This window comes from Melozone crissalis, unplaced genomic scaffold (genome assembly GCF_028551555.1).
Source record: "Melozone crissalis strain CALT ecotype California unplaced genomic scaffold, PUWL_Pcris_2 ptg000018l_1, whole genome shotgun sequence".
Taxonomy (NCBI): domain Eukaryota; kingdom Metazoa; phylum Chordata; class Aves; order Passeriformes; family Passerellidae; genus Melozone; species Melozone crissalis.
In genome coordinates, this window is record NW_026535796.1 from 4,581,731 (window position 1) to 4,608,609 (window position 26,879).

The 26,879-nt window shown below is 50.9% G+C and overlaps 1 protein-coding gene across 1 annotated transcript; it reads left to right on the forward strand.

Moving 5' to 3' along the window:
• The first annotated feature begins 77 nt into the window (after positions 1 to 77).
• Positions 78 to 26,542, forward strand: NUP160 (nucleoporin 160). Its single transcript, XM_054275498.1, has 35 exons — positions 78 to 280; positions 444 to 654; positions 1,559 to 1,781; positions 1,864 to 1,942; positions 3,142 to 3,256; positions 6,213 to 6,371; positions 7,251 to 7,328; positions 7,868 to 7,965; positions 8,583 to 8,667; positions 8,882 to 8,950; positions 9,569 to 9,652; positions 10,088 to 10,258; positions 10,343 to 10,442; positions 11,573 to 11,738; positions 12,289 to 12,404; positions 12,511 to 12,671; positions 13,783 to 13,916; positions 14,187 to 14,257; positions 15,739 to 15,898; positions 16,328 to 16,397; positions 19,090 to 19,188; positions 19,437 to 19,556; positions 20,244 to 20,339; positions 20,427 to 20,521; positions 21,155 to 21,251; positions 21,341 to 21,446; positions 21,555 to 21,715; positions 22,255 to 22,315; positions 23,423 to 23,533; positions 24,505 to 24,628; positions 24,831 to 24,932; positions 25,157 to 25,298; positions 25,836 to 25,961; positions 26,036 to 26,140; positions 26,220 to 26,542. Exons 1-35 carry the CDS (start codon positions 78 to 80, stop codon positions 26,304 to 26,306), a joined length of 4,185 nt encoding a protein of 1,394 aa, XP_054131473.1. The 3' UTR covers positions 26,307 to 26,542.
• The last annotated feature ends 337 nt before the right edge of the window (positions 26,543 to 26,879 follow it).

Sequence of the window (26,879 nt, forward strand, 5' to 3'; positions counted from 1 at the left end):
CGCCCGCCGGGGGGCGCCCGCTCCCGCCCCTTCCCGCCGTGCCCCGCGCGGCCAAGGCGGGAACGCGGCGGCCCAAGATGGCGGCGGCTCTGGCGGCGCGGAGCTGCCTCGAGCTGAGCGCGGCCGGCCGGGCCCCGCCGCGATCCCCGCAGGAGCTGAGCTTCGTGCCCCCCGGCATCGCCCCGCTGCCCGCCGGCCGCTACAGCGACAGCGCCGGCGGCTTCTGCTACCAAGAGAGCGCGCAGCTCGGGGCCGCCACCAGGAATCGCTGGGTGCGATGGTGAGTGCACGCCCCCGTCCGCCTTGTCTCACTTGGACTCTCCTCATCCACACCTCTCCCTTCTCACCCTTCTGACACCCTCCTCTCCCTCAGATCCTCCTCATCCTCATCTCTCCCCTCTCAGACCCTCCTCATGCTCAGCTCTGCCCCTCTGTTCCCGCAGGAGCACGTCGGGGGACACGGTGGAGCTGGTGGAGGAGTCCCTGGACGTGAACCTGCTGAACAACGCCGTGCGGCTGCGGATCCAGGGCTGCCCGTTCCTGCCGGGCGGGATCCACCTGTGCGAGGTGCAGAGTCACCTGGTGGTGCTGCTGCTTACGGCGCAGACCGTGCACCGCCTGCTGCTCCCTCACCCCGCCCGCCTCTACCGCAGCGTGAGTGCCGGGAATGCCGCCGGGGCCGCGGCAGGGGACCCTGTCAGCACAGGGAGGGCTTGGGAAGGGGTAGGCGACCCAAAATACAGCAGGAACAAGAAGAAAAGTGGAGGTTTGGGGAATTTAGCCGTGTTTTGCTCAGGAACTGGCTGGGTGTCCAGCCTGTGTCATGACACTGGAGTTGAGCTGCTGCTGGGAATGAGCCTCAGCTTTTCCAGAGCCCTTCCTGGTTGGATTGTCTTTTTTTTTTCCTCAGCTGAGAGGGCTTCTGGCTGGTTTTGTCTGGGTTGGGATCTGTATTTCATGTGGCAGATAGATCCTAGGCAGGGTTTATATCACATTTGCCATCATTCCATGAAATGTGGGTTGGAGCTGGATGGTTTTTAAGGTCTCTTGTGACTGAAACCATTACAGGATTCTGTGCTTCTCCCCATTTGCTCTGACTTTTCCTCTAGTGCCTGCTTCTTACCAGGATCCTCTCCTCTCTTGGAGAGCTTCTGTCTTGCTTTTAAAACTCTGGGGAGCTTTCCCAAGGGATGACCCTGTGCTGTGGCAGAGCTGCTATTCCTGGGATGTGTCAGCAGCAGTTTTCTCTGAGCTATGCCAGAGATTTTTTACTGGAAAAGTCTTTTTTATCAAGGAGACAGTTGCTGTTCCATCAGTGTCTGGTGTGTTTTTTTTTCCCTGCACGTTAGATATGTGTGCTCAGGATTTGATGTTTTATGAAGTCCAGCACTGCCAAGGCCACCCATGTCCCCAGGCACCACATCCTACATGATGGGAATTCCATCACTGGAGCCTGTTCCAGTGCCTGATAACCCTTTCCACGAAGGAATCGTCCCTGATATCCAACCTAAACCTCCTCTGGCACAACTTGAGGCTGTTTTGTCCTGTTTCCCCACAGGAGCTGATAACAGAGAGCCAAGTGCAGTCCGTGTTTACAGATATCAGCAAGATCCACATCAGGGATCCCTCCAATTACTACGTGATTCCCAGCGTGCCCGGGCTGGCTCCCAACTCCGTGGCCTCTGCAGCCTGGCTCAGCAGCGAGGGGGAGGCTCTGTTTGCCCTTCCCTCTGCCTCAGGAGGGATCTTTGTCCTTAAGCTGCCTCCTCCTGATGCTCCTGGTAAGGATCGGGCATTACAACCCCTCTCCCGTCTTGGAGTTTCACTTTATCTTCATTTTTGATTTTCCTTTTGTTTTTGAAGGAAGTGTTTCTGTCGTGGAGTTGAAGCAGAGCTCAGTGGTGCAGCGTTTCCTCACAGGCTGGATGCCAACTGCCATCAGGTGAGTGCCTGGGGATGGATAAACTGAGCTAATTTTGGCTTTTGGATCCCCTCACCTGGAATTTTTAGCTTGAGTCACACAGGCACCTATAAATACTCCACCCAACAAAGTTAGGGGGGTCACAGGAGCTATCAGAATACGGAAGTTGGGAGTGGAATGCTGGATTAGCAGGGTCCTGCTGTTCCGTGTGTCTGTGAACATGGAACATGTTCTCTAGTAATTGGCCTTCAAGGATTTGCCCAGGATGTGGCTCGCAGCCAGCATGGATTAGGGATTAGTCTGCCCTGGTGCTGAGGAGCCAGGCGTGTTCCTGACGAGCAGAGGTTACGTGGGGATCACACGGATGCTCCGTGGTGGGTTGGGATCTTTTGGGTGGCTTAGGGGGCAGAGCTGAGTCCTAGAGCCTTTTTCTTGGAAGTGGGAGTGAGTCCTTTGATGCCCTGAGTGACTTTGGCCATTGTGGGGGTGTTGCCCAGGTCTGGCAGTATCCTTGCCAGGATCCTGGCAGGATCCATCCTTACAGATTGCTCTCCTCAATTTGCTGCTCTTTATACTTGCAGTGGTGTCCTTGATTCTTGGGCTGGAAAAGGACTGCTTTGTCTAACTAAACTGGGAAGAGAACTTGCTAACTTTTCATATGAAGTTCAGAGTTCTATACTGATGCAGTATGGAATCTGGACAACATGAAATCTAAAACTTAAGGCATCATTTGGGGCTGTCAGGATCCTTGCTCATGGCTTTTTGGGTCCTTGTCAGGGGCTGGCAGGATCCATGCCAGGACTGCTTGGATCCTTTTTTCCCTCTGGATCCTTCACCTGTGTTTTGCAAGTACCAGGCTGGGGATGGGGAAATGGGAATCTTCTTCAGTTCCACCAAAGCAAGTGAGAACTGGGTGTCACTGGTGTGATGGGATCCTCTGCTCTGTGGATGCTGAAACATTCCCTTCTCCTGATCTCACCTAGTGGTTTATTTGGATTTAAGCACAATGGAAGAACCCCACTGCTTTGGATCTGTGCACCTGCCATGATTTTAGAATCATTAAATCCTGGAACAGCTTGAGTTGGAAGGAGCCTTAAAGCTCATCCAGTCTCACCCTGGATGGGACACCTTCCACTAGACCGGTGTCCAGGCTGGGTTTGGGCACTTGCAGGGATGGAGAACTTTCTTTGAAGGTGTTGATGTAACCTCTGGTTTTCCAGGGGTGATGGCGGCCCCTCGGATGTGCCCGTCAGCCTCTCGGTGCACTGCCTGGATCACGATGCCTTCCTCTTCGCCCTCTGCCAGGACCACAAGCTCCGCATGTGGTCCTACAAGGTGAGCAGAACCTGGGGTTGGGGGAGCAAAACAAAGCCAAAGGAATCACAGGTGAGTGTGGTTCTGTCTCCCTTTAAATTGTGGCTGTGGCTTCTGCACGCTGGGATTTGGGACAATATGTGAGAACAGTCGTGGTGTGTGTTTGTAGCAGTGTCTGTGAAGTGAGGGGTTTCCTGCCCAGCCTCATTCCTGTAGACACACAGGTTGTGGGAATTGGGAGTGGGGGCTGCAGCTGTGGAAAGCAGGTGAGCAGTGTTGAAGGTAATGAGGTGTTGCTGACCAATTACCAAAGGGAGCAGAGGGCTCACAGGTGCAGTGCATCAGCAGTAAGGGGTATGAAAGGTTGGGCTGAAGGAGCAGATGCTTGCAGCCTTCTGAGGTGAGATGATGTTGCTCTGTATGGGCAGACACCTGAAGCCCTCTGATGTGGTAGGGTGATACTCTGCATGGGTTGAATCCTCCTGATACTGTGTGGTGATACTCTGTGTATAGTGGCCCTCTCAACTGCAGCCTGTGCTGTGGTGTGTGTTGTGACCTATGGTGACCCTGATGTGACTCAGGATTGGGCTGTAGGGCGAGGTCCAGCCTGAGACAGAGCCAGCCTGGTGGTGAGAGCAGCAGGAGAAGCTGCCTGGTCTGGACCAGAGTGATTTTGACACCTGGAGTACCATTGAGCTGCTGAGGGCATAATGGGAAATAACTTACCAAGTGAAGAACAGAGTGTTTTATCTACATGGAAAGCTTTGTGGAAAAGTGAAGGAGTTGAGACTACTGACTATGCCCTTTCTAGGGTTTTACCATGGGCAAAGTAATAAGATTTTAAGACTGATGCAAGTACTGCATTTAGTGTTTGGAAAGAAGTTAGGAAAAGGCTGTGGGACCTGGACAGAGCTGCAAAGGACAAGCTGGGAGATGTGGCACACCTCCAGCTATTCACACTGCAGAGCTTCTTGTCTTCCCTTGCAAGAATATCAACATGGTGATACTGTGGAATACAAATGCCCGAATTTCTATATGTTGAAAGGATCCCCAACAATCATCTGTCTTAGTGGGCAGTGGACAAGCTCCCCAGTTTTCCTGGTGTCCTGTACAGCATCAGAAGAAGATATGGGCAGAAACAGTATTGAGCTGAAATGGGTTGAATAAACCAAGCTGTACAGGTGACTATACTGAATTCCATTGTAAACATGGATATTTGAAAGACCCAAGTATTCCGAACTACAGTGTGTGGAGGGGATATTGGAATACCTGTGGTGCACAGTGGGAAGGACCTGCTCCCTGGATAGGAGCATTATTGAAAAGAACAATACTGAGTTGCAGTCATCCAGCCAGTTGAGCCCCTCAGGGGACCCTGCTGTCTTTGAGTGCAAGCACTGGTACCAGCAGGTTTCCCAGAGGGAGAAATTCAGAGTACAGTGCCTGGATGGAGTGATTCCATATCCTCTGTGTGAATAATCATCCTTGTTTGGGTAAATGGAAGTGGCATGGGGGAGCCCAGCTGTGGAAATGACAGAGCCCTCAACCAACCTGGTGACTTGAGCTCAACTTTTCCTGGTGTTTCCCATTTTGCTGTGCTTTGTTTGCAGCTTAGGCAATGTTCTGCCTTGGAATTTGTTCTTGTTTTTATTACTGGATGGTTGTCTTTGCATATTATCCATGTTAGATCTAGTTTTGTAAATGTATTTACAAAATATGTTTTACGTTGACAAAGAGTTGTGCTCGCATTTTATCCATTCTACACTGATCTCACTGTTATTTTATTAACAATTGCAAAAGGATTGTAACTTGGAATTATATAGCTGTATAATTATTGATATTGTTAAAAGTTGTGTAGCTATTGGGGGAATTGTATAGCTGTTGATATCCTGGCATTTGGCCTTTGGCTTATTCTTGTATATTGCTATTGTCAATATTCTATAAATGTAAGTATAAAGATTTTAATAATATGTAAGTTTAGAGAGTGAATCAGGGTCAGTACAGGGATGCATTCTAGAGTTGGTGGAACCTACAAAAGAGATACTTGTACCATGTTTACTATTTCTTCTGCAAGGGCCCTGTAGAGAAATAGTAGACATAGCATTTATTTAAAAGAAAAAAAAAAAAGGGAATTGTAGGCACACAGTTTGTGGGAATTGGGAGCGGGGCTGTGACTGAGCCCCATCCCTAATTTGCTGCAGCTGTGAAAGGCAGGTGAGCAGTGTTGGAGGTGATGAGCCATGGAGTGCTGAGGGGTTACTGACCAATCACCAAAGGGAACAGAGGGCTCACAGGTGCAGTGCATGAACATCATGGGTATGAAAGGTTGGGCTGAAGGACAAGATGAGCAGATGCTTGCAGCCTTCTGAGGTGAGATGATGTTGCTCTGTATGGGCAGACACCTTCTGATGTGGTAGGGTGTTACTGTGAACAGGTTGGAGCCTTGTGATATTGTATGGTGATAGTCTGTGTACCATCATGCAATGTATGTGTGGCTGTCTCAACTGCAGCATGCACATTCCTCCAGACCTACTGGAGTGTTTGGGAAGGCAGGCAGGAGTGCTTTGAAGCCCAAGGAGCCATCCCAAATGGATTTTCTCCTGCTTTCAGCAGTACAGCAGTAATGAAAGTGTCTTTGTCAATAGGAAGTTAATAAAAGCCTCTCGCTCCAGATATTGAGTGCCAGAGCTAATGGAGCAGCACGGTGCTTTCACGCCTCAGTGGCACTGGAATGTGCTCTGGGAGGGAGGGGAAGCTTTCTCCTGCATGCCTGGGCTCTGGCAGCCTGTGGGATTGGTGGGCAGGGGGCCCAGGTGAGCTGGGAGAAGCCAAGGAGGGGTTCAGGTAAGCGTATGGAGCCATAATTCACATCTGTTGTGCCAAGTTCTGGGCAGATGTTTTCTGAAGGGGAAGGAGAGGAGCAGTTTCTCAATCCAGACTATTTCCTAAGCTGCTCTCCTGCTGCTTTGGCTGTTTGCAGGATCAGATGTGCCTGATGGTGGCGGACCTGCTGGAGTTCATGCCGGTCAGCCGGGACCTGCGGCTGGCGGCCGGCACCGGGCACCGCCTGCGCCTGGCCTTCTCCCAGTCCCTGGGCCTCTACCTGGGAGTCTACATGCACGCTCCCAAGCGAGGGCAGGTATGGAGCCACGGGCTCTTCAGCCTCTGGGAAAAGGAGTCATTCTCCTAGGACTTGGGTTTGGAAGGCAAGAAAAGGGAAAAGTTTCACGTGTGGCCCTCTGGAGGGATCGGTGGTTTCTAAATAAACATTTCCCTCCCCCACAGCATTGGGGGATATGTGTGCCTGAGTTCTGGGAGTGGAATTCCCTGTGTGACTAAGCTGATCCATGAGGGCTGGTTCACTTGTTTACCTCCTGCTCTGAAAGAGTGAATGTGCTGTGGGAAAAGGAAAGGTCCAACAGGAGCTAAAAGCATGGAAATGCTGGTGGTGTGTTTACACCAGGCTCCTGGGAGCATGTGGATGCTTCTGCAACTTAGGGAGAACTTTTTGTGGAGAAGGATAAATTTAGCAGGAGAGGAAGGACAGCACAAACCAGGCTCATCTGTTGGACAGCTTATCCCTTTCTCCAGGGAATTCCCACACAGAACAAGAGTGTGTAACATGAGTCCTGCTGTCCCAAGAGTGCTCTGCTCTGGGAAGAACATGCAGAGCTGGGCCTGCAGCTGAGAAATTGGGGCTTTCCCACCTTAGTCCTCTTCTTTTCCTACATCTTGTGGTCACTGGTAGTGCTGGGTGCGGTGGTCTTACAGTTTTTCAAGTTTAGTGTTTGGAAAGACTTGGGAGTCCTTTGGGTCCAGGCAGGGATAAGTGTCCTTGGGGAGAAGGGAGAAGCCAGGATTTCTGTGCAGAGGGTCCAGTGTGTGCTCAGCTCACCTCTCTTGTCCTCCAGGTTTTGTTACCCCTAGCACCAGGCAGTGAGATAGACTGGAATGGTGATACTCCATGAGATGTGTTGGTTTAGTCCTTCAGGAAATGATTTATGAGGTGTGTTTGTAGTTTTGTGTCTTCCAGCTGGTGAGCACTGAGAGCAACCGCTACAGCCTTGACCACATCTCCTCCCTGTTCTCCTCACAGGTGAGAGCTGGGGCCTGGCCCCCAGGAGGAGGAGGCCTGGACTTTGGGATTTAAATCACAGAGTCACAGAATGGTTGGGTTGGAAGGAACCCCTTAAAGCTCCTCTTGTTGTTCCAATCTCCTGCTGTGGGCAGAGACACCTTCCACTAGACCAGGCTGCTCCAAGCCCTATCCAACCTGGCCTTGGATGCTTTCAGGGATGGGGCAGCCACAGCTTCTCTGGGCAGCCTCAGCACCCTCACAGGGAACAGTTGCTTCCAATATCCCATCTGAATCTCCTCTTTTTCAGTTTGGAGCTGTTCCCCCTTGTCCTGTCACTCCAAGCCCTTGTTGAAATTCCCTATTCATCTTTCTTGTACGTTTCCTTCAGGTACTGGAGGGGGCAATTAGGTCACCCTAAAGCCCTCTCTTTTCCAGACTGAACAATTCCCAAAGCCTGTTAAATTCCACAGGGGAATGTTTTGCTGTTAAGTACCCACCTTTCTCTGTGTTCTAATTTGGGAATAAGAAAGGAAATTGGCTCTTTTCCTCTTTCCTAGGAGACTCTGGTTGACTTTGCCTTAACCTCGGCTGAGATCTGGGCACTGTGGCACAACGAGGAGAACCAAACTGTTGTGAAATACATCAACTTTGAGCAGTGAGTTTTGGGCATGGATCACTGGGATAACTGCAGAAAAACCCTGACAGAACTCCTCAACTCAGAGATTTATACTCAAGCTGTTGGAACATGGAAAATGCAAAAATCCAGGCAGCAGGATTGCTGAAAGTGGAGTTTGAGCATGGCAGAGGGAGCGTTGTGCTTCCCCATAGCTCCTTCAAAACAACCAGGTGGTCCCTTCCAGGAAAGAACATGTTCTGGGGAGATGGTGATGGGAAAGGATCATCCCTGAATATAAAGCTGAGAGGATGGCTTGGTGCAGAATCAGGGAGTTGACCAGTGGATGAAAAATGCTGTGAGTGCAAATTTTAGGAGAAGAAGCTACTAGTCAGTCTGACAGTTGCCTGTGAGTTAATGGGATGGGGAGAATGTTGAATTAAATGAAGGATTCCAACCAAGTGTTCCATCAGTTTATGGCTAGGAATGCCACAGTTAACCTCTCTTGCCAAAATCTGTCCCTTGTCACTGCACAAACCTCCTTTTCCACACCCAGAGGGTGTGGAACCCAGAAAAACCAGAGGGTTGTTTTTGCTGGTGAAAGCCACAGGTTTGGTTCAGGTGGATGCCAAGCTGATTCCAGGCTTGTTTCCTTGCAGGAATGTTGCAGGCCAGTGGAACCAGGTGTTTGTGCAGCCGCTCCCTGAGGAGGAGGTGACGGTCCGGCAGGATCAGGACCCCAGGGTGAGCCAAAAATAACGAGGCTACTCAGGAGAGAGGATGGGAATAAACAAAGTCAGGAGTGTGCAGGAAGCCATTTTTGATCTCAGGCTGGAGCAGGGTGTGGACAGAAACACAGATCCAGGGGATGATGTTGATAATGGGAGGAAAGACCAGAAACAGCACCTTAAATGTTCTCCTCATCCTTGAGCTTCCTTAAGTCATGATCTTTTTGCAGGAAATCTACTTGGAATATCTCTTCATGCCGGGCCGGTTCACTAATGCAGCTATCCAGAAGGCTTTGCAGGTAAATGTGAGGGAATTTGGGATGCTCTCTGTTCATCCTCCTGGCCCTTTAGATGTGAAGCAGCAGGATTCCTTGGAGCTCTTGCCAGGCCTGTTTTCATGGGGAGTCCCTGGAGTGAGTTGGTGGCTGCTGGGCTGCAGCTGCTGTGTGCCCACAGCTGGAGATGGAACCTGGAATCCAGATAATTGGTTTTTTCCCCCTTGGATAGCACAGCAAGTTGATGAGCTTGTTTTTCATTCCTGCTGATGTAGCCAGGAGAATGGGGACTCAGCACCCTGTGGTGCTGTTTGTCAGGATGTGTCATGGAATTACTGAGGTCAGAAAAGCTCTCTGAGGTGGTGGAGTCTGACAGTTCCCTCCAGCACTGCCAAGGCCACCACTAACCCACCTCCCTAAATGCCACATCACACACATTTTAAATCTCTTGAGCTGTGGTGGTTGCACATTGCCACACATCCATGTATCCCAAATTTAGCATCCAGACCTTTTTTTTTAACACTTCCATCCCACAAAGTGCTGGCTGATGCTCTTGTCCTGCTTTACCTCACTGAGTGCTGCTTGAACCTTTGGCGAGACCTTTATTTTGCCTTAAAATCCAAGTTTCTTGCTGCTTTGTAGATCTTTTCTCAAGGAACTGAGAGGCACATGGATCTGACGTGGGATGAGTTAAGGAAAGAGGTCACCTTAGCTGTGGAAAATGAGGTGAGATGGATTTTCCTTCCAGTATATTGTGTTGTACATGATGTCATGATATTTTAGGTGCCAGGTGACCCCACACCTTGGTTTATCCTTTCTTTCTCCAAAAGGAATGATGTAACTTTTTTTAAAAAGTACAAGTCTTCATCCTTCCTGCCTGGGGTTTTCTTTTCCTCTTGGTTTTTTGGAATCCTGGCTGTTCTGCCTCTGCTCCCTGTGTGCACTTTGGTCACCCATCCCATGGTGCCCAGACCACCACCCTGCAGAGCAGTTGCTCATCATTTTGGAAGAGAATCCAAAATAGAGGGATTATCTTCTAAATAACAATTATTAGGAGACCTACCTGAGAGATCCCTATGTTGTTTTTGTGTCAATTCCCTTGTTTTATCTTGCTCTTATTTCACTTGGCTGTTCCTGATTCCCTTGTTTTGCCCCCACCAGTTCCAGGGCAGTGTGACAGAATACGAGTGCTCCCCAGAGGAGTTTTGGCAGCTGCAGGTGGAATTCTGGTCCAAGTTCTATGCCTGCTGCCTGCAGTACCAGGAAGCTCTTTCCAGGCCCCTGGCCTTGCACCTGAACCCCTACACCAGCATGGTGTGCCTGCTAAAGAAGGTGAGGCTGGGTGGGGGTGAGGTTCCCTGAACAAGTTTCTGCAGAGGATTTGGGAAGCTCAAGGACTTTCTCCTCACCTTCCAGGGCTCCATGTCCTTCCTTGTGCCCTGCTCCTTGGTTGATCATCTCTATCTCCTCTCCAACGAGCACCTCCTGACTGAGGATGATGCTGCCATCTTTGAAGGTGAGAATACATGGAGTTTCTTCCCTCCTGTCAGAGATCTCCACAGAGATCCCTTGAAGGGCTCCTGATCCATAGCCGCATGAAAATAGTTTTATTTTGGCTTTGCAGGGGTACTTATTTTGTAAAATTTGCCATCATGCTCACACTAGCAATTAGAAAATAGTGTCGAGGCTGCCAGTAGAATCATGGAATTGTTTGGGTTGGGTGAAATTCTTCCCTGTGAGGGTGGGGACACCCTGGCACAGGTGCCCAGAGAAGCTGTGGACACTCCTTGGGAGTGTCCAGTGCCAGGCTGGACAGGGTTTGGAACAGTCTGGGAGACTGGAAGGTGTCCCTGCCCATGGCAGGGGGTGGGACTGGATGGGCTTTAAGGTCCATTGCAGCCCAAACCGTTCCAGGATTTATGAAATGTTTTCACATCAGCTATGGAAAAGGGCTGTGCTGTTCCTTGTGTCCAGGAAGTGAATGCCAGAGTATGGAAAACATGTCATTAATATTGTCACCACAGTGCCCTCTGTGCTTTGCTGGCCCTGGAATGCTGTTTCACTAAGAAAAAGGCAATGGAAAATGTTACCTAAGCTCCATTTTTATGCTTGAGTGATTTTTATATATTTTTATGAAGTGGGATCGTCATCTGTTTGGTTGAGCTTTTTGTGGAGCAGAGGGAAGGAAAGCTGGAGGCCTGAGCTGGATTGGGAGCCTCAGCAGGAGCCCCAGCAGTTCCTCCCCTGGCTGTTTTAAACAGTCACGGTCTCAAAAAATAGGATTTAATTTAAAATCTGACCCATAAAGGATTGCAGAGCTGAGCTGAACCATTTTCTTCAGGATATATTTTTTTGTGCTGCTTATTTTCTTTCAACCTGTGGCTGGAAAAAATCCCTTGGAGGGAATTTAATTTTTTTATTGTTGCATCATTTTTTATTTTCTGAATAATAAAGCCCAAATCTTTCCCTTGTTGACTCCTGAGCTTTAATTCAGCCTCATTGTTATTGGGGAAGGTTTGGCACAGGGAACTGGGACCCATCTGCTGTTACTGGTGATAGGAGCTGAACTAACTGGCTTTTGCATGGTCTTCCCACCTTCCCTTGGAAATCTCTTGGAAAATACACAGTTAGATTCTTTCATTGCAGATTTGGAGATGTCTCGTGATGTTGTCTGTCTTGTCCAGTGCCTTCGCCTGATCGGAGAGTCAATTTCTATGGAAATGGCATTCATCATGGAAATGGCTTGCTCCCGCCTCCAGCCTCCAGAAAAGGCTGCAGAGCAGATCCTGGAGGACTTGATAGCTAATGACACGTAAGGAGATGGGTTTTCCAGAAGCTTCTCAGAGTGGCTGAGCTGGGATTGTCCAGAGCTGTCCCTGCCTGTCATCCAAGGGCGTTTGAGATGTGTGGGCTCCTTGCCCTGTGCTGCAGGAGACTTTTCCAGGGATAGGGACGACCATGGTTTGGAGTTGTTGGCAGGGTCTTCCATCCACAACCCGGAGAGCAGAAGAGGCACAAATTCCTGTTAGGTGTGAAAAGAGGTGCCTGGAGACAGAAGGGAGAGATCAGAGCCTTGGTCAAACCTTGTGGTCCTGTGTGGTTCCTGTGCTAACCCAAATTGTTTCCTTGTGGAATGCCAGCTATCTGGCTGTTATTTCCTGGTAGCCTGAGGGAGTGGAATAAATAGACTGGTCCCTGCAGGCGCTGTAATAAAACTCACAAGCTAGCCAAGGATTCCAGTTAGGAATGTCCAGGCTGATCGGATACTGATCCTCGCTGGAAGGGAGTGTAAGGGAGCCCTCTTCAGTTGGAACCTCAGGTTGCTGTTCATGATGATGATGAGGATCTTTTTGATGTTGCAGGGAAAATGTGATGGAGGATATCCACAGCAAACTGCAGGAGATCAGGAACCCCATCCATGCCATTGGATTGCTCATCCGAGAGATGGACTACGAGACTGACGCTGACATGGAAAGAGGTGAAAGCTCTTCAGCAGCTTCTGGGAAACGCTAGGAAGTGCCCTTATCCTGGGAACGGTTCCTGCCTGTGTGGCTCCTGCCTCACCTGGCTGGTTTTCCCCTCAGCTCCGCACCTGGCGCTGCGCATGAGCCTGTCCCAGCTGTTCGGCAGCAGCACCGCGGCGCACGTGGTGTGCGGGGGGGTGGCCAAGATCTGCTCAGTGCGCTTCCTCCTCTGCCGGGACCTGCTCATCCTCCAGCAGCTCCTGCTGCGCCTCGGAGATCCCGTGAGTACAGCTCCTGGCACCTGGGAGCCTGTGGGGCTCTGCTGCTGGTGCAGGGCGGAGCTCTGTCATCCCACAAGGCCGTTGGAATAGCCCGAGGCTTGGGCAGGTCCTGCTCGCTCCTCCAGCTGCTTTTGTCTTCCTAAGCAAAGCAGCCTAATTCCCTTTATTCCTCTATGAACATCCAGGAAGTCAAGGTGTATTTGTGGGAGGAGGGCATGGATTCCAGCCTCCTCCTGTGTGAATCAGCACACATGCAGCTCTTCCAGCTGTGCCCTGTCCCTCTCCCAGCAGTGATGGCAGCTCTGTTCTCTAGCAGCACACTCCAAGGTTGCAGTTTCAGCCCTTTGGAAGCTGCTCCAGCCAGAGCAAACAGCCCCCACGATGGTAGCTGTGTTTGGAATGGTGGGATGGACTGGTCTGGGTCTGTCCCACCCGGCCTGAGGCCATGTGAGGCGAGGTGCTGCTGCTTTGGATGGACACAGCGATGTGGAACAAGTCCCCGGACAAGGACAGCCTTGTTTAAACCAATATTATTTGCTTAGAAATAGCCAGCAGTTTCCTGGTTGAAAATAAATCCCTTTTTCCTGGATAAGGTTATCCTGGTAGCATTTAAGGTGCATTGCAAGGTGCCCTCTGGAGCTGGGCTCTCCCAGACCATGAGGCATGTGACCTGCTGCTTTCCCACCTTGATGTACCTGTGTCCTTCAAAAGCTCAGCTTGTTTCATCTCCTGTGACTCTTTGCTGGAGGTTATGGAGACCCTGAGGTGATCTCTGCAGCAAAGCCATGATTTCAGTCTCAGGGACAGCAATCCTGGAATGCTTTGGGTTGGACGGGACCTTAAAGACTGTTTAATTCCAAGCCCCTCACATGGGTAGGGGCATTTGCCACTAGACAGGTTTCTCCAAACACCTTCCATTCTAGCCTTGAACACTTCCAGATGTGGGGCAAGAGTTCCTGCTGGTTCCCTGGGAGGGCTGAGTTCTGCCAGGCTGTTGAGCACCTTGCTGTTTGCAGAAGGGACAAGCTGGGCCTGCCACAAACTTCTCTGGTTGCTGCTCTCTTGTCCTGCTGTTGTTCCAAGTGTGCCAAGCTCTGGGCTTTCCTTGCAGATGGTTTTGGGAGGGGGACAGCTCTTCCAGTCCCAGCAGGACTTGCTGCACCGCACCTCTCCCCTGCTGCTGTCCTACTTCCTGATCCGGTGGGCGAGCCAGTGCCTGGCCTCCGACGTCCCCGTGGACACGCTGTGAGTCTCTGCCTCACTTGGCTTTGGTCCTCCTTAATCCACCTGAAATGCCCTTCCTGGTGTGGAACACAGGTGGTTCCTGTGGGAGTATCACTCCAGGAGCACTGGGGAGGGTTTTTTTCCCTTCCATGTTCTGAGCTGACTCTGCCTTGTGCTAAATCTGCCCTGTGAGGCCTCGCTGTTCTGTGCTCTGTAGGAGTTGAACAATGAGCACAGTTAAAGCGGGAGGCGTTTTGTTGTCTCTTCACTGATGGCTCCTTTCTTCCCTAGGGAATCTAATCTGCAGCATCTCTCCGTGTTGGAGTTAGCAGACACCACTGCTCTGACACCACACAAACTGGGTAAGGTGTCCACGGATCATCAACTCTCCCTTTCAGTTATTTAAGCCTGGCTCTGCCACCTAAGGGAAGTGCTTTATGCAGGGAGCTAATGGACTGTGTGGTTGAATGACCCTGATTTAAGTGGGGATGTTTGTCAGGCTGTCCACAAAAAAAAAAAAAAAACAACAAAGCAACAACAAAGGATCTTGGAGTGCTGAACTCGGATTTTACTCTCAGCCTCAGAAGGATGAGAATGCCTCACTGAGCCAAAAATTTGTCATTCTAACCCTGGCAGCATCAGCCAAACTTACCCCTTGTGTACTTTACAGTGGCTGTGGTAGCTCAGACCAGGTCTGTCACAGAATCCTGGAATGGCTTGGGTTGGAAGGACCCTAAAGCTCATCCAGTTCCAGCCCCTGCCATGGCAGAGACACCTTCCACTAGCTGGAGTTGCTCAGAGCAACCTGTTCCATCCAACCTGTCCTGCTCTCCACCCTTTACCCTACAGCAACCAAGAGCAGCAGCTCAGGGAAGCATGAAAATGTAGAAGTACTTGCTCAAAATGTGTTTAAAAATATGGAAATACCTCCCCAAAACATTGCAGCTGATATTTGGTTCATATTTTTTGAGTTCTGCTGTAAAGATGTAACTTTTGGGTTAGCTTTTTATTGGGAGAATATAAGGCTGCTTAATTAGGGAAATGTGGGCCTTGAAGTGGTTCCAGAGGGAGGAGGTGAACAGGGATGGGAAGGAAACATGCAGGTAAGAGCCTGCTGTGACTAGTCAGCACTTGGAAACTGAGATACTTCAGAGGGAGCTGGGGAAATCTGGGACAAACAGGCAGCAGTGCCACGTGGGAGCTGGGAAAGAAATTCCTCTACTTTCTGACATTGGTGATCCTCAGAGCCTGAGCTCTCCCTGATGGAGAGTCTGGGTGCAGGAGGCAGCTGGAAATGTCAGGGGAGTTGAAAACATCCTTTGTGCGTGCTGGTGTCGTGGGTTATTTCTTGGCTGGCTCGTGAGGAAAGTCCTGTTTGGCCGCTGTTCTTTGGGGAGAAATATGTGAAATGCAGGGAAGGAGGTGGCAGCTCAGGGAGAGGCGTTGGGAACAGTCAGTGAGGGGGGATTTTTGGGGTGCTGGAATGAGGAGAGAGGGAATGGAACAGCCAGCTCAGCACTCCCTCAGCCCTGTCATGCTGGAAAGCTGCAGCTGGGCTGGGAATGACAAGTGGAGAGGGAGCAAAGCCCTTTTTTTGTGTGTTTTAATTAGGCTGTGGTTAATAAACACTGCAGGATGGGGCACTTTGATCTCCTGCTGCTCCCTCTGACTTAACCAGACAGCAGGAGAAATCCAAAACCAACAAGCTGGAGTGTGGAACGTGCTTTTGGTTTGCTCTGACTTAATCTGTGCTGTTGGCGCTGATGAGCACAGGACAGGGTGGAAAACCTGGCATCTCTACTGTGGGCTCTCTACTCACTGTTCCTTTAATTTCTACTTTTAGTGTCCGGCCCTCAAACGATCGTGGAGCTCTTCTTTCAGGAAGTGGCCAGAAAACACATTATATCCAGACTCTTCCTGCAACCAAACACCTCTTTGGCTGAGACAAGTTTGAACTGGCCCCACCTGATCACCTCAATAGTGACTGATTTTCTGCCTCTCCTGTATCCTTGTCTGTGAATCCATTGCCACTGAGCCTCCTGCCATTCCAAAATCAGGTTTTGACCTCTAAATTTCCAAGACAAACCTCCTGAACGAGTGAGGTTGTTGGCATTAATGGGATTTGTGGGTATTTTAAGATTTCACAGATTTCATCCTGTTTAGGTGCACGATAAAGGATTTGAGTTTCTGACTTTAAGCCCCTAAGCTCTCACTACTTGACTTGGTGGGGTGGGATGCTGGGGGATTTGGAAGGGTAACAGGAGTTGGGGATTAGATGTACTGGTGATTTTGTTCTAATATGGATAAATCTTATTACAGAATAATGATTTGTATAAAGAGCAGCTTAATCTTCTCTCCCCCCCACAAACGGAGCATGAGAGGCATGTTGGCTTCCAGACTGGATTCTCCTGTGTTCCTTAACCTCTGCTCAGATGGCCCAGCAATCCCAGCTTCCTCTTCCCAGAGTGCCTGATGGGGAGCTGTCAGTACACCCAGCTCCAGGTGAGTGCATCATGCCAGCCCTCTCACAGGTGCTGGAAACCTCCCTGAAACATCATCCTTCCAAGTGCTGGAGTTCTGCTTTCCCCTAGTTGTGAAATCCTGGAATGGTTTGGGTTAGGAGGGACTTGAGAGCTCATTCAGTTCCATCCCCTGCCATGGACAAGGATACTGTCCACTATCCCAGGTTGCTCCAAGCCCTGTCCAAACTGGCCTTGGATATTGCCAGGGATGGGGCAGCCACAGCTTCTCTGGGCAACCTGTGCCAGGGTGTCCCCACTCTCACAGGGAAGAATTTCTTCCCAATATCCAGTGTAAGTCTCCCCTGTTCTAGTTTAAAACCACCACCCCTAATCTCTGAGCTGAGACAATGCAACAGAGTGTTTGATGGGGAGTGATTTAGGATTATGGAATCCCAGAACACTTTGGGTTGGAAAAGACCTTAAAGCTCATCTCATTCCACTCCCCTGCCATGGGGGAATCATCTTCAGCATTTTCTCTTTCATCTGTTTTCAAGAGCATCCAGATACTCAGGTTTATGCTATTCCCTTTCCTTGGAGGAGTTTATTCTCCCAGGGCTTGTCTGACCGCGTGACGCCGCGCTCCTGAAACATCTTTGCAGAGCCTGTTTAAATATCCCAGCAATCCTAGAGCTTGTTGGCAGCTGTTGTGCCCACAGCCTTTCCTGTACCACCTCTGTCTGTGATTGCCCATGGGACCTGGCTTCAGAAGGGTTTCTTCAGTCCAGAAAGGACTGATTTATTTCTTAAATGTCCTTATTAATAAAAAAACAGTGTGAGAAACACCTGTCGTCATTCCATCCCTGACTGCTCCTGGCATCCCAGTAGCAGGGACAGTGAACTCCTGATTTCCAGGGGTGTTAGACTGCTGTATTTCAGATCCCTGTTCCTCCACCTTTCTCCCTGTGCTCTTGGCAGCTGGAGTTGCTTGTGCTCGAGTTCTGACCCGCACAATTCCTTGTCTGCAGCTCCACGTGATGTGCAGCTTTATCCCTGTCTGGGCATTCCTGGAGGCAGCAGGCCAGGCAGGCTGTTAGTGACCTGTTTTTCAGCAGAACCTTTTATCCTCCCAGCCCCTCATACCTGGGGGCTGAATTGCTTCCTTTTGTGTCACTGCTGAGAAGAATTGAGAGAAGAATTTCAATTCTTCAGAGCTTTTGAGCCAGGAAATGCCAAGATTGGAGCAGCATCATTCTCCCTCCTGGTGTATGTGCAGGCTTTGAATCTCCTCGCATTTCTTTCGCCTTACTGGTGTCTCCTCCAGGCTTTTATCTTTGCAGAGCCTGGCTCCTCCTCCTCCCCACTGCCTTCTGTTCCTCTCCCTGATCCCAGTCGCTCACGGAAGCTTGGATTAAGTGCCTTGACCCCGGGGAGATAACAACAGCTTTGCTATGAGCATGGTGACCCAAACTGGGGGGGTGCAGGAGGCTCCTTGCAAGGAGCAGACGGGCACAGGGGCAGTCTGGTGACAGAGCAGGGGGCTGGGACATGGGCCAAAGCTCTCAGTGTTGCTCATTGTGTGTGACAAGCTGGAGCAGGATTTATCCCTTGTAGCTGCTAATCCAGGGAGTGAATCCGTGCTCCGGATACGTCACCACGTGGTTTTGAGAGGACTCATGGCCAGCAAAGGTGAGGCAAGAGGTGCTGGTGGTTTGTGCACCTGTAGAGGTGACTTGACTTCCAAGTCCTGGTTTCTCTTCCCAATTCCTGCTGAGTCCCATGGCCCTGCTAGCAGGACATGGCTGCTCCTCCAAAGATGATGAGGATGCTGTGCTGGCACAGGCCCAGGCTGGGTCATCTTGCTTTGTCTGTGCCCTCAGTGCCATCAGCACTCCCTCCCATATGCTGTAATCCATGTGCTCCCTTGGCTGCTGGCCCTCTCCTGCACAGGTATTCCCCTTCTAGCACCTGCCCTGCCCATTGTACTGCAGTCCTAGCTCTGTCCCTGCAACAGGATGTAGGAAGAATCCTGTCTGATTTTTGGGTGTGTTGGGAGCTGTTTCTGAGGTGCTTCACACAGACACTGGAGCTGTTTAGAGCAGTTTTTCCCCAGGAGCATGCAGGGGATATCTCCCCCTTACAGGGCTGGAGCAGCTCTGCTCGAGAGAGCTGAGAGAGCTGGGAACATTCAGCCTGAAGAAGAGAAGGCTCCAGGGTCTCTTGGGAACCTCTTCCAGTGGCTAAAGGAGCTCCTAGAGAGCTGGAGAGGGGCTTTGGAGAAGGACCTGGACTGACAGGACAGAGGGAATGGCTTCCTACTGAAAGAGAGCAGGACCAGATGGGATATTGGAAAAAATTGTTCCTTGTAGGGGAGCTGAGGCCCTGGCACAGCCTGCCCAAAGGAGCTGTGGCTGCCTCATCCCTGGAAGAGTCCAAGGCCAGGCTGGACAAGGCATGGAGCAACCTGGTCTAGTGGAAGGTGTCCATGGCTTTCATAGGGATGTGGGGCTGGATAGGCTTAAGGGGTCCCTTCCAACCCAAATCATTCCAGGATTTTATGATCAGTGCATCGAAGGGACTGTGGGGTTGGAAAGACTTGCTCTCGAGCTGGAGAAGCAGGATTTGCCTGAGCACAGTAGCTAAAGGAGCCACCAAAATCTTGGTGGTCCTGGCTGCCTGCAGATCACAAGTGAGTGCTGACCTGAGTCCGATCTCCCATTCCTTCCTTCCTGTAGGAATACATCCGACTGCTGCAGCCCTGGTGCCACGTGAACATGGGCTCCTGCTGCTTCATGATGGGCAGGTGCTACCTGGTCATGGGGGAAGGACACAAGGTGAGGCCTTTCCTCATCTCCTTCCCAGGGTCTGAGACCTTTTCCTTTGGGAGGGGGAGGTGCACAGGAAGCAGCCTTCCCAAGCAATCCCATCCCCTTGGGAAGAGATGGGATTGGAGCGGCACAGTGTGATCTGCTCTTGGGAAGATCTCACAAGCTTGGGACAGGCAGTGTTGTCCCCTCACCTGTACAGCAGGTGGATCAGTCACCTGAAGGGGATAGTGAGCTGATTCCAGGTCTGCTTCCAGGCTTTGGATTGCTTCTGCCAAGCTGCCTCTGAGGTGGGAAGGGAGGAGTTCCTGGACAGGCTGATCCAGCCCGAGGAGGGCGAGGTGGTCTCCACGCCACGGCTGCAGTACTACAACAAGGTACAGTGCTGAGCAGCTGAACTGGCACCAAGTCCTCCCACACTGGAGAGGGAATTCCTGCTCCATCCCTGCCTTTGTGGGAAGTGACTTGAGCCTCGGAAAACTTAGCTTGTGGAATGTGAAATTTGTGCTTTCTTTTCTTTGTTTGGGGGTGATGACAAGCTGAGTATGTGAAAGTTAGGTACTTTCCACCTGTTGGTTTCCTAATAGCTAAGGACTTGGTTATCCAGCAGAAAAAGGCAGGATGAGATCTAGCTGCTGGAAGCAGAAACCAGGCATGTCCAGGCTCGATGTAAGATGCTGCCTAAGGCAAGGGTTACTAAGCTCTGAGGCAAATTAAAATGAGTATGTTTAAATTGAGATAAGATCTATCTTCTGCATAATGCTGTGGTTCAGGCAGGCTGCAAGCCTGGAGCTGGGCTCTTGGTGAGGGATTCCCTGGATTTAGGATCCAGAAAACTAATCATTAATGCTTAAAATGCTTCAAAAATTCCCCATATACAGAGGTGAATCCTCCAGAGAAGCTACAATCTGGTCCTGTCGTGCTGGGATTTCATCCAGATCCCTGCGGTTTACCCAAATATTCCCCTTTCGAGTCTAATCCCTTAAATATCTTTAGGGGCAGGAACAGCTCCTAAAACTAAAAAAAAAACCAAAAACAAACCAACAAACCCTCCCGCCTTCCAGGTCCTTCGCCTGTTGGAGATGCTGGGTCTGCCAGAGCTGGTCATTGAGCTGGCCACCCTGGCCATCATGGAATCAGCAGATGACTGGAGAAGCCAGGTACAGCCATTTATTTCCCTGTTTCTTCAGGAACCTCTTCCACAGAAACTTCTTGCTGGGTTTATAACTGATTTGTGCTGTTTTCAGGCTACTTTGAGGACCTGCATCTTCAAACATCACTTGGATTTGGGGCACAACAGTGAAGCCTATGTAGCCTTAACACAAAACCCAGATCCAGGCAGGTAGGTGACAGGCTTATCTTTGTTGTGGAGGTCCATGGTCCCATTTTTCCATGAAACTGAAAGGAAAACCATACTTTAGGGAAGGGCATGACTGCTGTGTTAAGTTAATGTGTAGAGGTGGCTTTAAAAATGTAGAATTCATTTTTGGATGTTCATCTGAAGGACACCTGGGATTGGCACCCTCTCAAAAGAGGAAAATGAGAGGAAGAAAAACAAGGAAGAGACTGAAGGATCATGTGTGTAGCATTGTATGTTTAGAAGCTGTAGGAGCCTAGTTGATTTTGCTTAATAAAAAGATATAGTGTTGAGATTTCAGTTCGGAAAGTGAACTGGTTAGGGAAAGTTTTATCTTAGCAGAGAAAAATATTGGAATAATGGGGAGAAATAGGAATGCTTTTTAACTGTTTGAGGGAGGGAGATTGCCCTCCTGAGAGGCCTTTCCAGAGGATCTCTGTTTCCAGTACAGGAGAAACTTGAAGGTTTAAGTTGGTTCTTAGCCAGGAAAAACCCTGCAGAGCTCATTTGGAAGTCAGGAGCTTGTCACAAAGTGGTTGTTTGTGGCTTAAATCCCGGGTTTGTTCCTGCTCCTGGGTTTATTCCTGCTCCTCCAAAGGGTTGTGCTTCCCTCTGCAGGCAGCTGGACTGCTTACGCCAGCTAGTGGTGGTTCTCTGCGAGCGATCCCAGCTCCAGGACCTGGTGGAATTTCCTTACGTGAACCTGCACAATGAGGTAATCCTGTACTGGGATCATGGCTTGTGGGGGGCACACCCTCCCTTCAGAGGGGATTATGGACCCACTGGAGCCTCTGTGTGCTGCAGGTCGTTGGGATCATCGAGTCCCACGCTCGGGCTGTGGATCTGATGACTCACAACTACTACGAGCTGCTCTACGCCTTCCACGTGTACCGGCACAACTACCGGAAAGGTGAAGCTTGGGATGCACCCGCACTGCCCACCTGCTGGGACACCCTTTCCCTGCCCTGCCAGCTGTGTGGCCTCTCTCTCCAGGCTGATGGCTTTTCCCTGTTTTCAGCTGGAACGGTGATGTTTGAGTACGGCATGCGGCTGGGCAGGGAGGTACGGACGCTGCGGGGGCTCCAGAAGCAGGGGAATTGTTTCCTGGCCGCCATCAACTGTCTGCGCCTGATCCGCCCGGAATACGCCTGGATAGTGCAGCCGGCCTCCGGGGCTGTGGTGAGAATTGAGCTTCCTGAAAAGGAGCTTCCAGAATCCTTTCTGATGGGAGCACAGACACTGGACTTCTTATCTGCTGCCTGTGACCAGCTGTCCTGCTCTGCTCGTTGATCCCATCCATCACCCTTGTGCCATTCCCCCCTTTTTAGGGCAGGGGCAAAGTGGGATAGCTTTTGGGAATGGGCTGATGGATAGATATGGGAGTATATCACCTTGTGCTGAAGACAGAAGATGTTTTGGGGAGTGTGAACAGCTGGAATACCAGTCGAGAGGAGAGTTAGTGTTGTGTTTCAAATCCCAGGGGTTGTGTTTCAAATCCCAGTCAGGACTCAGGGAGGTGGTGGCTGCAGCCTGGTCACCTGATCCTGATGTTCCTGATAGCCTGGGATAAACTAACCTGAATTCCCAAGGGACTGCACAGCTTCCCTGGTCCAAATCAAGGCTTGAAATGGAGAGCTCTTGTTGGGATTTATTGTATCGGTGATTTATCCTTCAGAAAGCAGGTGGGTATAAATCCTCTTTCTGCTTTTTCCTGCAAGTACGAGCGCCCAGGAGCGTCCCCGAAGAGGAGCCACGATGGGGAGTGCATGGCTGTTCCCAGTAAGTGCCCAGTCCTGGTGCTTCCCATGCCTCTGGAGTTTCCACAGCCTCTCTGCAGCTCCCATGGGAGCTGGGACATGGCTCATGGCAACTCCTGCCTCCACCACATCAATAATGTGTGGGATTTTAAGGTCATTAAATTTCCCAGTGTCTCCCAACAACACACTGCCACCATTCCCTGAAGAGCACAGCAATTTCCCCAAGGGAGCAGCTATTCCCCAAGGAGCTCCTGTGCCAGCTCCTAACAGCTTGATGCCTTGACAGCACTTTTTTTTTCAGTGGAAGTAACTTGTAATTGAAAACAAAACCAGCTTTTTGAGGCAATTTCTAGTTTTTCAAGGCTGTTTGTGCCTTTGGAAATCCTGTTGGGAATAAGCTCTGCCTGTGTCTGCCACAGCCCAGGATGTGGGATCAGGTTATCCTCAGTGTTCCAGTAGGAAAATTTAAGGTCAGGTATTTTTAAACCTGCTTTTTCTAAAGAGGTTTTTTTTTTTTTGTGGTGTGTGCCTGGCAGGCAAAGCAGCAGCTGTTCCCACATATTATCTAACATCTGGAGGAGGAGGAGCAGGACAATGGTATCAAAGACATAAGCACAGTCAAGGGAGCAGGGAAGAGTCAGCAAATCCTAATGATTCCTTTGGTGCTTTTTGGGGTACAAATCCTCTTAGGATAGCAGAGGGGTGTAGAGATGCTTTTACCAGGGCTCCAGGGAGACCTCAGACCCTCTTCAGTGCCTAAAGGGGCTCCAAGAGAGCTGGAGAGGGGCTTTGGACAGGAGATGGAGCACCAGGACAAGGGGGAATGGCTTTGGACTGTCAGGGGGTGGGTGTAGATGGAATGTTGGTAAGAAATTCTTCCCTGTGAGGATGCTGAGGCTCCTGGCACAGATTGCCCAGAGAAGCTGTGGCTGCCCCATCCCTGTCAATGTCCAGGGCCAGGTTGGACAGGGCTTGGAGCAACCTGGTCTAGTGGATGGTGTCCCTGCCCACAGAAGGGGATGAGTTTTAAGGTCCCTTCCAGCCCAAACCATTCTGTGATTCCATGACATTCTGCACAGTGCCCAGAGCCCTTTCTGAAGTACTGAGAGCCCAGTATCATCTGTTCCAGGCACTCGCCAGATCGAGATCCTGGAGCTGGAGGACTTGGAGAGGGAATGTCTGCTGGCACGGATCCGGCTCACCCTGGTGGAACACGACGTGTCAGCAGCAGCTGTGGCAGGTGAGGGGGGCTCACCCACTCTGTCCTGTCCCAGAGGCTGCCAGGGACCATCAAATTCTCATCCCTACCATGAAATCCAGACACTGACTTCAGCAGGGCCTGAGATGCAGATCAGGACAACCAATTTTAAGTTTTCCACCTTTTTTTTTGGCTCTTTCAAGCTCTGGTGGTCTGCAGTGGGGGTGGGATGAGCTTCTGAGTTGGGACAAAAAAGGCATTTTGGAAATAATGGAAGCAAAGAGTTATTAAGGCTGGAAAAGACCTTCAAGATCATTAAATTGAACCTTTTTAACTGATGAATAATTTCTTTTCCTGGACAATCCTGCTTCATGGAACAATGTTAAAAAGTTGTGAAAGTTGTTCCTTTCTGGGAAGCAGGAAGGTGTAGCTCTCCCACCTGGAGTATTTTAGTATCTCTGGTACAAGTTACACAACATGTCCACATCTTTCCCCTCTAAATGTCAGGAGGAGGTGACTTCCCAGTGTGGGATTGCAGGGAAAGGATGGAACAGCTGCTTTGAGGGCAGAGTGGTGACGCAGGGAGCCGAGTGCCACAGTTTCTGTGCTGCCAGAATATGTATGCTTGGATGCAGGCCTGTGATGAGACTGTCCTCTCCCTAACCTCAATGATCTTGGGGATCTTTTTCCAAGCTTAACAATTCAATGATTGTAAGCAGCAGCATTTCCCTGTCATGTATTGCTACCTGTGTCCCTCTCCAGCTGGTGCTCCATCAGGGACAGCTTTGTGGGTCACAGCTGCTCTGTCCAGTCCCGTCAGGGATAACTGCTGGGCTCATGGGATGCTCTGGAGGCCAGGGAAGCCTCCAGCCATGGATTGAGGAGTACTGCTGCAGGGTGTTGGAGGCTGCTGGCACCCTGCTGCTGCATCTCTCAATGAGTAACACAGGGCAGGGCCCTGTGGGCACTGGGGTGTTACTGGGGAGGCTTTACCTGCTCTTCCTCCCCTTCAGGCAACTCCACACCTGAGGAAACGGTGTCTCTGCTGGTGCGGGCCGGGCTCTTCGACTCGGCCATCACCCTGTGCCAGACCTTCAAGCTGCCCTTGACGCCCATCTTTGAGGGCCTGACCTTCAAGTACGTCCAGTCCCCTCCCACCTCAGGGGATGCAGGGCTGGAGGGATGCAGGGGCTTGGGCGTGGAGCTTGCCCAGGAGCCTTCTTTCCCTGCCAGTCCAGCTGGGTTGTTTGTTGGGAATAGTCCTGTAAGGGACTTTGATGCTGTTGGGAAGGGGCTGGCTCTGGAGGGACCCACCTTCCCATGGCTTTTGGTCGTGCAGGTGCATCAAGCTCCAGCTGGGAGGGGAAGCAGCGCAGGCAAAGGCCTGGGACTGGCTGGCAGCCAACCAACTCTCAGCCCTGGTCACCACCAAGGAGTCCAGGTATGTTTATCTCCACAGTTCGGGAGGAGGAGGATCAGGCAGGAGCTCTGTGCAGATCCAGAGGGTCTCAGGACCTTAAAACCCCTAATGCCTAAACTGTGGGCACAGGATGTGGGGAGAGCTGTGCTTCCACCCTGTCCCCACATCACCTGGAGCACACCATGGCCTCGCAGACAGGACAGGAGCTGCTGGCACGTGTTCCACTGGGAACTGTTCCCTTGCAGTGCCACAGATGAAGCCTGGAGGCTGCTGTCATCCTACTTGGAGCGTTACCCATCCCAGAACAGCCTGTACCATCGCTGCGTCATCAACAAGCTCCTGGCACACGGGATACCTCTCCCCAACTGGCTCATTAACAGCTACAAGGTGAGAACAGCTGTCCCCAAAATTCCAGGTTTCCCAGAGCTGCCAGGTCACCCTCACTGCATTGCAGAGCACCTGGTACCAAGGCTCAGAGCTGTGGTGGTGTTTGCAGGGGTCCCAGGATGAGGGAAGAGATGAGAATGTTGACTTTATGTTTCAGAAGATTTGATTTATTATGATATATATTATATTAAAACTATACTAGAAGAATAGAAGAAAAGATTTTATTAGAAGGCTAGCTAAGAATAGAAAAGGAATGATAACAAAGGCTTGTGACTGACTGAGACAGTCTGGACAGCTGGACTTTGATGGGCCATTAATTAGAAACAACCACATGAGACCAATCACAGATCCTGTTGCATTCCACAGCAGCAGATAACCATTGTTTACATTTTGTTCCTAAGGTCTCTCAGCTTCTCAGGAGATAAAATCCTAAGGAAAGGATTTTTCATAAAACACGTCTGTGACACAGAGCAGGTTGTCTCAGCGTGGTCCCAGTCCTGGTCACATTCCCTGGCTGAGTTTCCCTCTTTCTGGCAGGAAGTGGACGCTGCCGAGCTGCTGCGCCTGTACCTGAACTACGATCTGCTGGAGGAGGCCGTGGATTTGGTCCTGGAGTACGTGGATGCTGTGCTGGGCAAAGGGCACCAGTACTTTGGGATCGAGGTGAGCTCACCCGCTGTTGGGGTGTGGTGGGATGTTCCCCGAGGACGCGATGTGAGGGTTCCTGTGTGTTCCAGGTGCCTCTGTCCCCAGCGTCCCCCACCATGTGGCTTCCCTACACTGCCATAGACCAGCTGCTGCAGGCGCTGCGGGAGAGCAGCGCCAGCGAGAACAGCGTTGTGGTGGGTACCGGCATGGGGAATGGCGTGGGAGCGTGCTGGGACAGGGGGGGATCCCTCGTGACTCCTGCCTCTCTCCTAGCTCTATGAGAAGCTGAACGACAGGATGGAGGACTACCAGCAGAAGGTCAGCGTGGCCACCATGGAGCGCCTGTACTGCCGGCCCTAGTCCAGGTGACATCGCCAGGAGTGTCACCATCCCGCCCTGCGGTGCTGGTTTTACCCATTGGTTTTCCATAAGGATCTGGTTCAGGGAGGTGGAGTGCCGAAGGGCATGTCCCCTCATTGTCCCTTTTGTGGGCAGTGGGTGGGCAACAGAGCTGGGGTCTGTGGCCTTGACACTCCCTTGCTCTCTGCCTCCTCCAGACATGGAACTGTTGGGAATTTCTTTTATTTATTGGTATGTTTTTGCATCAACTTTAATAAAATGGAACTGTTATTTGAGGTGTGCATAAGGATGTGGTGGGAAAAGTGGGGGCTGTGGTGCTCCTCTCCAGGGACCATCCTAATACCGCCCTGGTCCTAGGGCTGGGGTATAGGGTAGGATGGAGCTATATCCCCAGTGGATGTGTAGCTCGAGGGGGGTTCAAGGGAAGGGAGTATAGGATAATAAAGGGCTGTAGCTCCCAGGAAGAACTATGGGATAGCACGGGCCCACAGCCCTGGCGGGGCAGGACGGGGATCTGGGATGGGGCTCTAGGATCAAGAGGCAGGACCCTGCTGTAGGGCAGGACGGAGCCGC

What these genes read in the sequence shown, in the direction of transcription:
- NUP160 (XM_054275498.1), top strand. Translation starts at nt 78, where the DNA reads ATGGCGGCGGCTCTGGCGGCGCGGAGCTGCCTCGAGCTGAGCGCGGCC. An exon ending in TGCTGCGCCTCGGAGATCCC is followed by an intron (nt 12,672 to 13,782) that starts GTGAGTACAGCT and finishes CTTTCCTTGCAG; the next exon opens with ATGGTTTTGGGAGGGGGACA. An exon ending in GTCAGTACACCCAGCTCCAG is followed by an intron (nt 16,398 to 19,089) that starts GTGAGTGCATCA and finishes TCCTTCCTGTAG; the next exon opens with GAATACATCCGACTGCTGCA.